At 53.3% G+C, this 13,996-nt stretch overlaps 1 protein-coding gene across 1 annotated transcript in view; it reads left to right on the forward strand.

Annotated features, from left to right (window-relative positions):
- The first annotated feature begins 2,874 nt into the window (after positions 1-2,874).
- Svop (SV2 related protein) overlaps positions 2,875-13,996 on the forward strand; it is a 42,878-nt gene continuing 31,756 nt past the window's right edge. Inside the window, exons 1-5 of the mRNA XM_052169152.1 lie at positions 2,875-2,906; positions 3,007-3,167; positions 3,558-3,643; positions 6,072-6,170; positions 9,343-9,414. Of these exons, the coding sequence (XP_052025112.1) occupies positions 2,875-2,906; positions 3,007-3,167; positions 3,558-3,643; positions 6,072-6,170; positions 9,343-9,414 (450 nt within the window). The remainder of the gene's footprint in view (positions 2,907-3,006; positions 3,168-3,557; positions 3,644-6,071; positions 6,171-9,342; positions 9,415-13,996) is intronic.

Raw genomic sequence — 13,996 nt, forward strand, 5'->3', positions numbered from 1 at the left:
AGTAACCTCAGCCATTCAGGAAGCTGAGGCAGGAGGATCATCCACTCAAGGCTAGCCTTGGCTATCGAGTGAGTTTAGGGCTAGCCTGGGTATCTTAGTGAAACTGACCAATTCAAAAGTAAAAAAAGCAACAGGCGTATCTCAGCGATTTGGTGTTTGCCTCTTAGGTGCACAAGGCCCTAGATTCGATTCCAAGGACTGAAAAAGAGCAGCACTAACGGCTTACTGGTTCACTTCCTCGCTGGGGCCCTCAGATTTGCAGACAAGGAGAATGGTGCTGGGTGCGCGAGCCATGGGGAGCCGGGGCTCAAGGGGACAGGTGTAAAGATGAACCGGGTCCAGAGATGGGGGCGCCGGCTGCAGAGCGGGACCCTTAAATCGGTTGGGGTGGCCAGGGCCATGCTATGGACATCTTATATCATCAAAACAGAGCAGGAGGGAGGAAAAAAAAATGAAGCTCTGGGGCTGGAGAGATGGTGCAGCAGTTAGGAGCACTGACTGCTCTTCCAGGGGTCCCGAGTTCAATCCCCAGCAACCACATGGTGGCTCGCAACCATCTGTAATGAGACCTGATGCCTTCTTCTGATGTGTCTAAGACAGCTACAGTGTACTCACATATAAAAATAAATAAATCTTTAAAAAAAATAAATAAATGGAGCTCTGATTGTTCTGGAAAACTCGACACTGTCACCACAGCACACATGTCATGATGTAAACAGCCTCGGGGGTGGGGGCAATGACAGGCCCCTTTTTAGGGTGTTTCAGGGGTTAACTTGAATACCGAGGCACGTATGACCTCAGAGCTGTTGGTAACTCTTGGTTCGGCCTTCGGATCGGTTGAGTGGAAAGGAGAAAGGGGATTTTTGTATGTTTTATATGCTCAAATAGTTCTGCCCAAAGAATTTTTGACAAAGGTTTGGAGTCCATGGAGGTAATTGGGGGGACGGACGTGCGGAGAGCCAGGCTTCCAGTGTGCCTACAACAGGAGACGTTGAGCCAGACACATTGGGGACGGAACTCTGGTTCCATGCCTCTGCAGTTGTGTGTCCATGGGCATGTCACATGACTTCAGGGCCTCACTGTTCCCATCTGTAAAGCGGTGATAACGGCAACGTCACAAATCAGCCACCACACAAACTGAGCAGGCAGACAATGCCGGCCAGGCTGCACAGAGCACACTGGTCCCACTGCTCCCACGGAATGCTGGAGACAGAACCGTCAGCCGCAGGCTTCCACCTGAGCCACCCAGCCCTGCCTTCGGCCCCCCCTTCCAAGCTCACTACTAAGGCTGCAGGTTCTGGCTGTCCTCTGTAATCCGGCATGTGTGTGTGTTCTAGAAGCTTCCCAAGTGGGGCAGCCTCCCTCCGCTTCTAAAAGAAAACACATTCCATGCCTGAACACGGTGCGGCTCCATAGTTGAGCGTTCAAGACTTGAACACCACAAGATGGTCAGTCAGGGGCGCACTCGCCCGGAATGTGACAGCCCTGGCTTTGAGTCCCAGCATAGACAGAGCACAGTGTCACATACTGAGCATCCCAGAACTTGGAGGGAGAGGCTGGGAAATCTGAAGTTCAGAGTTATCCTCAGCTGTGTGATGACGCCGGGGCCAGCCTGGGCTACATGAGACTGTATCAACATCATCATCACCACCACCACCATCATCACCCCCTTCCAAGCTCACTACTAAGGCTGCAGGTTCTGAGGCTTCATCCTCAAGTTTGTACTAGGCTTGCCCACTCCTCTGCCTCTTTAAACAGCGGGTCCATTTGCTCTCTAGTGCTTGCTTGGCTGCTCTGTTGTTTGCGATCTTTCAGTCGCAGGCAGGAGGAGCCTCCACACAGAGTCTCACACTGCTCAGCTCTCTACCCGGGGGCTGGGAGGCAGAGCTCACCCGACTGAGGTGCTATGACCTCCGACCTGGGCTGACTGAGGGCAGGGGCCTCGAGGGTCTGAGTGGGAGGAGGCTGTAAGGAGCCGGCTCGCTCTGCTCTGAGCTTCAGGTGAAGAGACAGCTTCTCAGAGAAGCCACGCCCCCCCAGAGACAAGAGAGAGCCCAGGCTGGACCAGGGGTGATGAGGCCCAGCTGTTACTCCTGTGGAGGCTGAGTTGGGGGTGGGCTCTGAAGTTCTAGTCTAGCCTGGGGCTACGTAGTGAGACCCCACCCCCGTCTTTATAAAATATAAAAACAGAGGGAGGGAGGAAGGGAGGATACAAAGTTTGAGGAGAGACATAACTCAGAGGCCTGTGGAGTCCCTTAAATGCCCTCGTGGCCAGACGAATGGGCAAAGTGGGGAGTGGGGAGAAGACCCCAGGAGCACAGAGAGGAGGGCTCTCTGGGGCTCGAGACCATTTTAGAGAAAAGGAAGGTAAGGTCAGGATGTAGTGATGTCCCCTCCTCAGTCAAGAGACCCAGAGATATGGATTTTCATGTGAGTGCTCCCAATTTAAAGTTTCAGGTCCCTAAAGATCAACGCAGAGCCTTCCCTGCAGATGCCCCGAGTATGACCCAGTCCTCGCCCGTGTCACAGACAGAGGCAGAGACTCAAATAAGTGGCCCCACACTGTGCCAAGACACACCCCGAGGCAACGCTCTGAGACAGGCAGGGCAGTTGACCTGCGAGGCTAGGTGACTGGTGTGTCACGGTCTGTATAAAGACTCGACTGTCCCCACCGCTAGGAAACGGCCAGCCGATGGATTCTGGGAACCGTAAGGCAATGCGTGACCCTGTGTCACAACAGAACCCAGGCCTAGAACAAAGGCACAGGCGTGCCTGTGAGAATACCGGCTGCAGGTTCTGTGCAGAGCCCAACTGTCCAACTGTCAACTGATCAGAACTCCAGGGCCCCACCCCCACCCACCAAACTCGACGTAAATGCCAGGTCCGAAAGCCCAGAGCTCCGGACGGTGAGGAGAGCCCATTACCTGCCTCGGGTGGGAAAGCCCTGTAGCAAGGCCATCGGGTGGGTGCCCCGGCCATCCCGGTCACACCTGCTTCCGTCTCCAGGGTGGTGAAATTCCGCCGCACGGGGGAGAGCGCTCGGTCAGAGGACGATGCAGCTTCCGGGGAGCATGACGTCCAGATCGAGGGGGTCCGAGTGGGCCTAGAAGCCGTGGAGCTGGACGATGGAGCGGCTGTCCCCAAGGAGTTTGCCAATCCCACTGATGGTGAGAAAGCCCGGTGGCTCGGGCATCGGCCCGGCACCCAGGTTGCCGGCCTCCGTGCTGGCCGTAGAAAGTTCTTGAGAAGGGGCAGTTGGGGAGGCTCAGAGTACCGGAGGGTGACACGGAAGTAGAGGCTGGAACTTCAGGAGGTCTGGTGACATCACAATAAGTGACAGTTGCATCAGTGAACACTTGACTGAGAAGGGTTACAGCAGTGCTGATGTTGGTGATGCAGATGATGGTGATTATGGTGATGGTGAGGATGATGATGTCATGGTTATGATGCTCATCCTGTGGTTGACTAGCCTGTCTGGGGACCACCCCAGATGCGACGCTATGACAAGTACAAGATGTGTTATTAATCTCTCCTCTCCTCTACCTTTTCCTTCCCAGACACTTTTATGGTGGAAGATGCGGTGGAAGCCATTGGGTTTGGAAGATTTCAGTGGAAGCTGTCCGTTCTCACCGGCTTGGCTTGGGTAAATAAGTATCTGGGCACAGCGCCTTGTGTACCCCAAGGACCCCTGCTGCTAAGATGGGGCCCACGGCCACACGCGTAACAGTTATCCCTCCACATATAACTTCTGCCTGAACGCCAGTCAGCAAAGCCAATGTGGGGTGATGGCCCAGGTGCATGCTGGGAGGAAGGAGGACATGGTTGGCATCCCGTTAGAGAAGCGGATTGGGGACTCATGGCTCCTGTCAGGTGAGGGCTTCAGGTGCATATCCCTGCCCAGGGAAACAGACACAGAAAACATCTCCCGTCTGGGCTCAGCAGCGTACAACTCGGCATGTTTGTCAAGCTGTGAGCAAGGCACACACTGGGGGCTCCACCCCCAGTATTGAAAAAAGTAAAATGAAATAAGGAATGCGTCCTGATTCAAGGTCTTCACACTCCTTAGCCATGGGGTTACACGGACCTTTAACCCAGATGCAGCTGCATCTCTGAGCGGGATGCGAGGCGTGTCCTAAGCACATGGTTTTCTGAATGGATTCACAGTGATTTCTCTAAGTAGAAGCAGACCTGTACCGGGCCACACGCCCCATGGCCTGTGTGGGGGCTGTTTTTAACTTCCCAGTCCTCTGTCTAGTTATACAGTAGCATCAAGGCACTTAGTAACAGGAGGCTCCGTAATATGTGCTGGTATATTCAAACATTGTGTTCGTATCATTAAATATGCAGACAATTCTCCACGAACACATGACCAGGCATCCAAAGACAAAGGACCATTCTGTCTGTCTCCGGGAAAATGTGTGCTCAGCTATGAGACACGTGGTACTATCTCAGTTCATCTGGGGGAGCACACCTACCTGTGTGTGAATGTGTGTGCATGTATGTGTGTGTGTATGTGTGTGTGTGAATGTGTTTGCATGTATGTGTGTGAGAGTATGTGTGAACATGTCATGTGTGAGTATGTGTGTGAGTGTATGTGTGAACATGTCATGTGTGAGTATGTGCATGTGTGTGCACATGTGTGTATGTATGCATGTACGAGTGTATGTATGTTGTGTGTATGTGTGCATGTATGTGTATGTGTGTACAAGTGTGTATGTGTATATAAAGGTGTGTATATGTATGTGTGTACTGTGTGTGAATGTGTATGCATGTATGTGAGTGTGTGTATGTGCATAGGAATGTGTATGTGTATATAAGTGTGAACATGTATGTGTGTGAGTATGTATGTTGTATGTGCATGTGTATGTGTGTGTTGTGTGAATGTGTACATGTATGTGTATATGTTGTGTGTGCGTGTATTTGTATCTGTGTATGTCTGTGTATGCATGTGTGTATATGCATGTATAAATGTGTAACTGTGTACATGTATATATGTGTGTATATGAGTATGTATGTTTGTGTGTGTATATATGTGTGTGTAGAAGTGTATATGTGTGTACTTGTGTATATATGTATATATGAGTATGCATGTGTGTTTGTGTGTGTGTGTGTGTTCACCCTGGTGAACATATATGTGATGGTCAGAAGACTACTTCAGGGACAGGAGATGGTTTGTTTCTTCTAAAATGTGGATCCCAAGGGTCAAATTCATGGCTATCTCTGAGCTATCTCACTGTCCCAAGGACCTGGATTTTTAAAAACATGAGCAAATAAAGCTGTACCTGGTGGTACATGTCTGTAATCCCCGTGTCCAGGAGATGGGAACAAGATTACAGTTCAGGCCAGCATGGTACATGTCTGTAATCCCCGTGTCCAGGAGATGGGAACAAGATTACAGTTCAGGCCAGCGTGGTACATGTCTGTAATCCCCGTGTCCAGGACATGAGAACACGATTACAGTTCAGGCCAGCGTGGTACATGTCTGTAATCCCCGTGTCCAGGACGTGGGAACAAGATTACAGTTCAGGCCAGCCTGGGGTACAGTATGAGACCTGTCTCACAAAAGAAAGAAAGAAACAAACCAACCAACACATAAGGGGCCAATGAGAGGGTGTACATGTGTGTGCGTGTGCATATACACACACACACACAAATAAATAAACAAATAATCTTTAAAAAAAAAAAAGAATGAAGAAATGGCCCAGTTTTTAAGAGTTCTGGTTGTTCACCCAGAAGATCCAGGTTCAAATCTCACAATTCCCAGCACCCATGTGTGCTGCACGACTGCCTATGACTCTGATACCAGGGGGATCCCACACGCTCTGGCCCTCGCCGGCACTGCAAGCCCGTGCTCTACAGACACACATGCAGGCAAAACACCCAGTAAGAGAAATAAATGTGAAATTTAAAAATGAAGTTTGAAAGTGAGCATACACACAAGGCAGGAAACATACCCGGCACATAGCTGTCCCGTGGGTCGCTGGTTCAGTCCCAGGGGCTTTCCCACGCGGGTGCCTGGTCAGGCGGGTGCGCAGTGGCCTCCCTCACGGTGTGGTGTCCTTCCTCGGCAGATGGCGGACGCCATGGAGATGATGATCCTCAGCATCCTGGCGCCCCAGCTGCACTGCGAGTGGCGACTGCCCAGCTGGCAGGTGGCACTGCTGACATCGGTAGGTGGCCCGCAGCTCACAGATCCCCACCCCCATGTCCTGTGGAATGGTCGCCTCCCACCCGGGCTCAGCAGAGAAAAAAACCAAGCAAGCTGTCCCTGTTGGCTTTCTACTGACCACCGGGACCTAAAGCAACCCTTACTTCAGCTTACGGTCAGGGATGGAAGTCGGGGCGGGAACTCCAAGCGGGAACCTGGAGGCAGGAGCAGGAGCAGACGCCATGGAGGGGTGTGGCTTCTTGTGTTCCTCAAGGTTTGCTTAGTTTGCCTCTCCTATAGCACCGAGGTCACCGGGCAGTGGTCACCCACAGCTGGCAAGCCAGCACCTCCCACATTAATCACCAGTCAAGAAAATGTACCACAGCACTCGGGAGGCAGAGGCAGGTGGATTTCTGAGTTCGAGGTCAGCTGGTCTACAGAGTGAGTTCCAGGACAGTCAGGGCTACACAGAGAAAAGGAGACCCTGTCTTGAAGAAACCTTATCTTGAAACACCAAAATAAATAACAGGAAGGAAGGAAGGAAGGAAGGAAGGAAGGAAGGAAGTAGGGAGGAAGGGAGGGAGGGAAGGAAGGAAGGAAGGGAGGGAGGGAAGGAGGGAGGGAAGGAGGGAGGGAGGGAGGGAGGGAGGGAGGGAGGAAGGAAGGACAAACAGACCACAGGCTTGCCTACCCTCAGTAAGTATGGTAGGGGCATTTTCTCACCCGAGGTTCCCTCTCCTAACATGACTGTAGCTGTGCCAAGCTGACATAAGCCCTGCCGGCACAGTCACCCCAGACAGAAACGCTGATGCCGGCTTCCCATGGCCCTCTTCCTCTGTGATGTACCCAGCAGGTTGGCAGCCAGCTCTACCCATCCAGTGCTTTAGCTCCTTGGCAACTTCCGAAAGTCTGGAACGCACCAGCCCATGTCACCCACACCGTACAAACCTCACCTTCCCCAGCTGTGGGCGGGCGGGAGACACCGCCCTCCTCCCAGTGAGCTGGTGTGAGGGCTGGAGATGTGGCCCCTAGCGGGGAGAAGATTTTCAGTAAACGGGGGATTCCGTGCTCTCAGGATCGAGGCTCTGAAGGAGAGTGAGGCAGAACCCTCCATTTTGGGCCCTGAGAATTCAGAGAGGACGGAAGGGGGCCATGATCACGGTAGCTAACACTCCCCGAGAGCTTAATGTGCCAAGGGTGGATGTGGCTGGATACATGTTGGATACAGTGCACACACATCTTAGCTACTTGTCTGTAACCCTGACAAGAAGCCACTTAAGGGAGACAATGTTGATGTGGCTGATGGTCTGGAGAGATGCAATCTGACCATTCTCAGTGAACAAGGCCCAACCGAGGAGTGCCAGGCAGCTGGTCACATGGCATTCCCGCAGGAAGTAGAGAGAGATGATTTCGGGTACCCTGATCTCTCTCTTTATCCAGTGCCACCTGTGTCAGGATGCGTCCTCCCACATCCATCAGCCTGGTGTGCATACCCTTCACAGTAGTGCCCACAGACTAGTCTCCGCGGGGATTCTAGACCTGTCAAGTTTGCAATCGACGCCAACCACCACGGCACGGCTTTGTACGACTGGGCCCTTTAGTCCTCGGAACTGTGCTGGAACGGCTACTCAGGGCAGGAAAGGAAGCACAGAGAGGTTGAGCTGCTTGCTCCAGGCCACACAGCCCAGCTGGGGCCAAGACCAGCTGCTATTAAGGTGATGGCTCCCAGAGCACCATGAGTGCAATCATTATGCAGTTTCAGCTGACTGTTCGGGAAGCACCATTGACGGCAGAGCACGGTTGATGTGAGGTCACAGCTTAGCAGGAGGGAGTCAGGCCCAGCAGCCTGAGTGAAAAATGGGGGGGGGGGGGGGCGGGGACGGTGTTAGGAAATGAGAGACCTTCCCACCCCCCACCCTCCCCCCACACCCCATGCCCCACCCCACCCCACCCCCGCCGCCCTCCCCGGGGAGCAGCACACTGCTGCCTTTTCCTGCTGGTCTCAGTCTCTGCTCATAGCCAAGACTTAGAGACCCTTGAAGGGCCAGGGCCAGGGCAGACACCCTCTCTGTCCTGTGGGGGCAGTTCTGCTGCTCTGTGAATTCCTCTCATTGCCGGGATAAGAGAGATCAGGAAGAAGTCTCACACACAAAGGAGGAGGAAGAGAAAGTGTGGTAGGAGAAGAGGAGGGCTAGGAGAAGAGAGGCAGAAAGAGGAAGGGGAGGAAGGGGGTAAGGGGCAGGAGGAAGAGGAGGAGGAAGAGGAGGAAGGGGGAGGGGAAGGGGAGGAGGAGGGAGAAGGTGGGAGGAGGAAGGGGAAGGGGAGGATTATGACAGAGAAGCTATGCACAGCTCTGCACACTCAAAAACTGACCAGTGAATTTCAAGTTCAAGACCAGCTGGCTGAGCTGGGCGGTGGTGGCTCACGCCTTTAATCCCAGCACTTGGGAAGCAGAGGCAGGCAGATTTCTGAGTTTGAGTCCAGCCTGGTCTACAGAGTGAGTTCCAGGACAGCCAGGGCTACACAGAGAAACCCTGTCTTGAAAAAATAAAAAAGACCAGCTGACTGGGGCTATACAGTCTAAGCCCTCCCCTAACAAAAACAAAAGCACAAACTCACCTTTACTCCCCAGCACTCAAGGGGCAGAGGCAGGGGGGTCTCTGTGATTTTCAGACCAGCCTGGTGAGTTCCAAGACAGCCAGAGCTATAAAGAGAAGCCCTGTTTAATAAACAAACAAACAAACAAACAAACAAAAAACTCGTGGGTGCTGTAACTACCATTCCTGTTATCTGCTGTAAGAAAGCTGTAGAACCCCAGGTCCTGAGCCATCGTGTCCATCATAATCCAGACACCGACAGCAGCAGGAGCCCGGTCACATGACTTTCCTTACTGAGCCTCAGCATCCTTAGCTGAGATATGGGGCACAAGAACGGCACACCCCTCCCCCGTGCAATTGTTGGGAACCCGTCTATAGCAGACTGTCATGGTACCCACCTGTAATCCTAGCTCCGGGAGGCTGAGGCAGGGGGATCGAGAGTTTGAAGCCAGCTCAGACAACACAAACAGGCACTGTCCCAAAAAGAAAGGGATGTCACTCAGTGGCAGGTTATCTGCTCAGGGCACTCTGGGGTGTGACATCAGAGATGGTCCCTTCTGTCCGAGCTGCTCACAGAAACCGTGTGTCTGCCCACAGGTGGTCTTCATCGGCATGATGTCCAGTTCCACACTCTGGGGAAACATCTCGGATCAGTACGGCAGGAAAACAGTAAGGTTCCTCTTGTCACTGAGGCGCTGAGGTGCAGTCCCCATAGGGCGGCCCAGCATGGGTGGGTTGCGGTCTGCGGTCTCAGAGGCATTAGCAGGGGAGGGACGTGGCTGTGCAGTCCAGAGAAAGGGCTAAAGAAGGTGCATGAGGGGTGGGGGATGCCCTCGAAGCCAATTTGTGTCCCTTACATGAGGCCAGAGCAGCCAAAGGATGGCAGGTGACATCAGGTTTAGTGTCCTAGGGCAGGGGTTCTTGACCACCTAAAGCTGCAACCTTCTCACACCATTCCTCGTGTTGTGGTGACCCCCAACCATAAAATCATTTCCATGGCTACTCCATAGCTGTAATTTTGTTACTGTTATCAATCATAACATAAATATTTTTTGGAGACAGAGGTTTGCCTAAAAGGTTGCGACCCAGCCAGGCAGTGGTGGCGCACGCCTGTAATCCCAGCACTCGGGAGGCAGAGGCAGGTGGATTTCTGAGTTCGAGGCCAGCCTGGTGTACAGAGTGAGTTCCAGGACAGCCAGGGCTACACAGGGAAACCCTGTCTCAGAAAACCAAAACAAAACAAAACAAAACAAAACAAAAAAAAGTTCCAACCCACAGGTGGAGAGCAGCTGTTCTAGAGGAACTGGCCCTGTCTCTATCTGCCGGGCAGGAGTCTTCCCCAGCCTGCCTTCCATATCCACTGCTCTGCTGGGATCACTGCCGGGTTTAACTGTGATTGGCATGGTGGGTGGGATGAGTAGCCCTAGCATGCAGAAGATGCAGGCAGGAGGATTGCAGTAAGTGTGAGCTCCATCTGGGCTACACAGAGAGATCCTGCCTCACGGGAAACAAAACACTCTCAGTGCTGGTGGGGGAGGGGAGGGGAGAGGGGTGGGGCTTGGGAGGAGATGAGGATAGGGGAGGGGATAGCGGGAGGGATGGGGAGGAGATGGGAAGGGTGGAGGAAAGGATGGAGGAGAGGTAGGGGAGGGGGAGGGGGAAAAGGCTTACAAAAGGAGGGAGGTGCTGTGGGGAGGGGCTAGGAGATGAGGTGGGGGAGGGGAGGGGCCTCTGCAATGTCACTGGTCTCCTGCAACAGTCCTCGCTTGGTACCTCCAAGGCTTTGGATGAGGGCTCCCCTTTTAGTTGATATTACTTTATGAGACCTCACTGGGGTCTCCGATGGTCTCTCTGTGGAGACAGTCTCCTCCCGTCTGTAGCCTTGGGCCGGGAGAGCTCCACACAGTTGGCAGGGTGTGTGTCGCTCCCCCATTCACTCTCTGCATCTTCATTCCTTCTTGGACCTCGCATCAGCCACGTCAGCAGACAGGCTGGCACCGTGCTGGAGCAGTAACTGAAAACGTGCAACACACAAGCACAAGGCGGCGGAGCGGTCTAACTGGGAATGGCAGGGGCTTTTGAAATCTCAAAGTCCACACCCAGTGACCCCCCTCCTCCAACAAGGCCACGCCTCTTAATCCTTCCCAAAAGTCCCACCAACTGGGATCCAAGCCTTCAAATACATGAGCCTTTGGGAGCTGTTCTCACTCAGACCACCACGCAAGGCAAGCACTTGACCCCTGACGGCCCAGGGAAGTGTTTTATGGACCTAAAAGTTCATGGCCATCTTCAGTTGTGGTTCTCTCAGAAGAGTGTGCATCTCGTGCCACTGAGACCCAGGATTCAGATCTATCTGTGAATCCTGTATATATGTGGTCCTGTAGGAGAGAGAGAAGGCTACCTTAGCTAGGATTCACTGCTGTGAGCAGACACCAAGACCAAGGCAACTCTTATAAGGACAACATTTAATTGGGGCTGGCTTACAGGTTCAGAGGTTCAGTTCATTATCATCAAGGCGGGAGCACAGCAGCATCCAGTCAGGCATGGTGCAGGAGGAGCTGAGAGTTCTGCATCTTCATCTGAAGGCTGCTAGTAGAATACTCACTTCCAGGCAGCTAGGGTGAGGAGGGTCTTAAGCCCATGCCCACAGTGACACACCTCCTCCAACAAGGCCACACCCACTCCAACAAGGCCACACCCACTCCAACAAGGCCACACCTATTCCGACAAGGACACACCTCCTAATAGAGCCACTCACTCTCTGGGGCCAAGCATGTACAAAGCATCACAAAGGCTATGAGTTTTGGTCTCAATTTTAATTATTTTACATTTAGTGTATGTGTGTGTGTGTGTGTGTGTGTACATGTTCCTGTGCCATAGCACATGCATAGAGGTCAGAAGATAACATCTTGGCAATCCGTGCTGGCAGGAACTTGTACCCGTTGAGCCATCTCACAGACTCGAGTTTGGATTTTAAAAATTCATAGATTTTCAATAGTGCCGTTTACTAAATCTGTGACTTATAAACCCGCTTCTGCACCTCCTAGAAGACTGCTTCTCAGTACAGGGGAGACATTTCTGTCTAATACATAAGTGGCTCTGAGGGTCCTGCCGTGGACACAAGATGGCGGCCTCCCGACACTGCCGTCACTTGCAGCTAATTCCAAGCCCCCTTTCTCCACCACCCGAGACCACTAAGGCTCTGCCCCATCCAGTTCCCACGCGCTTGGTTCACGTTGACAAACAAGGAGGAAGCATCTCTGTGGAAAGCGTGGGCGGGAGCCAGGCTGCCTGGGGTCAGGTCCAGCCAAAGACTCCTCGACTCTGGGTCCTCATATGCATCCGCGAGACGCTCAGGCTCCACGGAGCGATTTCCAAGAGAGAAGGGGCTCGCTCACAGGGTCTTGGCACAGACAAATCATTTCACAAATGTCCGTTACTGTCCTTGGGGCTTGCCAAGCCCATGCCCATTCACAGCGGCCAGCACTCACCCGGGCGCCTGCCTCCCTGCGGAGGCCACGCCCTTCACCCTGACCTTGGCTGCTGGCAGGCGGACTGAGTTCTCCCCAAAGAAGCCAGCAGATCAGTGCCGCGTGAACGAGGCTGTGTAGAGGGGCTGCCCTTAGATGTGTTCTGCTGGCCCTGCTCAGGCGAGTTAAGCTTCCTTCACACCAACAACAGGCAGCTGGGATGACCAGCCGGAAAGTCTGGAGGGGGTCTCCCCAGTGGCGGGCCTTCTGCTTCCACGATGGAGTTTTTTGTTTGTTTGGTTTTGTTGTTGTTGTTTTGATTTGGTTTTGGGGTTTTTGAGACAGGTTTTCTCTGTGTAGCCCTGGCTCTCCTGGAACTCACGCTGTAGACCAGGCTGGCCTCGAACTCAGAAATCTGCCTGCCTCTGCCTCCCAAGTGCTGGGATTAAAGGTGTGCTCCACCACCGCCCGGCTATGATGGAATTTCTAACTGATCTCAGGAAGCAAGGAGCAGGCTGTGATTAGGAAGCCCCCACCCCACATCCCCCAATCCTTCCCGCCCCTGGGCACACCAGGCAGCCGAGCACCAGGATCAAACACAGAGCAGCAGCAAACTGTCTGGTCCAGGCGGCGGGTTTCCATGCCCATGTGTGTGTGTGTGTGTGTGTGTGTGTGTGTGTGTCTGTGTGTGTCTGTGTGTGTCTGTGTGTGTGTGTATCCGTCCCTCTCCTTACTCCACCCTCCCACCCCTGCGGAGCAAGGCAGCCTCCAGGAAGTTGGTTTACCTCTCTGAGCCTGTTTCCCTGCATGCAAAAGAAAGGCGGCAAAGGACGGACAGAGAAGGACTTGGGGTGGGGCTGGGGTACTGAGAGCTGCCATACAGCTCAGTGGGCAGGGCAATGGTCCAGCACACAGCAGGCCGGCTTCTGAGTCAGCACTGGATTAAACTGGGCGTGGGTGGCATGTGCTGTGACCCCAGCATTAGGAGGGAGCAGGAAGGAACTGGAGATTCAGCAGTACAGGGTCACACAGTGAGTCCAAGGCTAGCCTGGGCTACCCGAGGGTGTCTCAAAAAGCAAAACGAAGTGTAATATGCACAGGTGTTTGCCGATTCGTGATAGAACATTCTAGTCGGTTACTACGGTTCAGAGTGTGGGTAGTGTGACTGGGCCACTCAACCACCGCACTGTTACTTTTTATTTTTTAGCTAGGGACTCAGTGTGTATCCCAGACGGCCTCTAGCTCCTGAGCCTCATCCTCCCGTCTCCCGAGTGTGCACACATCACTGCACCTAGCACAGTGGTGTCTTTCAGGAGGAAGAGGAGGTTCCAGGCACACACCAGGACTCTGCCTGTGAGGAACCTTTCAGTCTCAGTGACCTGTGAACATTGTCCTCATAGCAGACAGCAACCCAAGAATGGGTGTCCCAGGCTTTCTGGGGTCTGGTTTGCAAACTGGTGACACAGAGACAGACACAGACCCATGTCTAGCACACAGCAGGCCGGCTTCTGAGTCAGCACTGGATTAAACTGGGCATGGGTGGCATGTTCCAGATCTCAGTGCTGGGGTCGATGCCAGGGCCTGCAGCGTGCTAATTGTGTGTCCTGCCCCTGCGACACCCTAGCAGCATGCTAAACATGCACTGAAGCAGCTACACCGTAGCCCCGGGGTTTTATTTACCCCTCGCACGGTTTTATGGGGCATCCATTCTGTTGCCTCCATTTTTGACATATTTTGCATAAAAAGAAACATCCCGTGGTTTGTGGCTTCCCTTGGAACTT

Source organism: Apodemus sylvaticus, chromosome 22 (assembly GCF_947179515.1).
Source record: "Apodemus sylvaticus chromosome 22, mApoSyl1.1, whole genome shotgun sequence".
In the NCBI taxonomy this organism is placed as follows: domain Eukaryota; kingdom Metazoa; phylum Chordata; class Mammalia; order Rodentia; family Muridae; genus Apodemus; species Apodemus sylvaticus.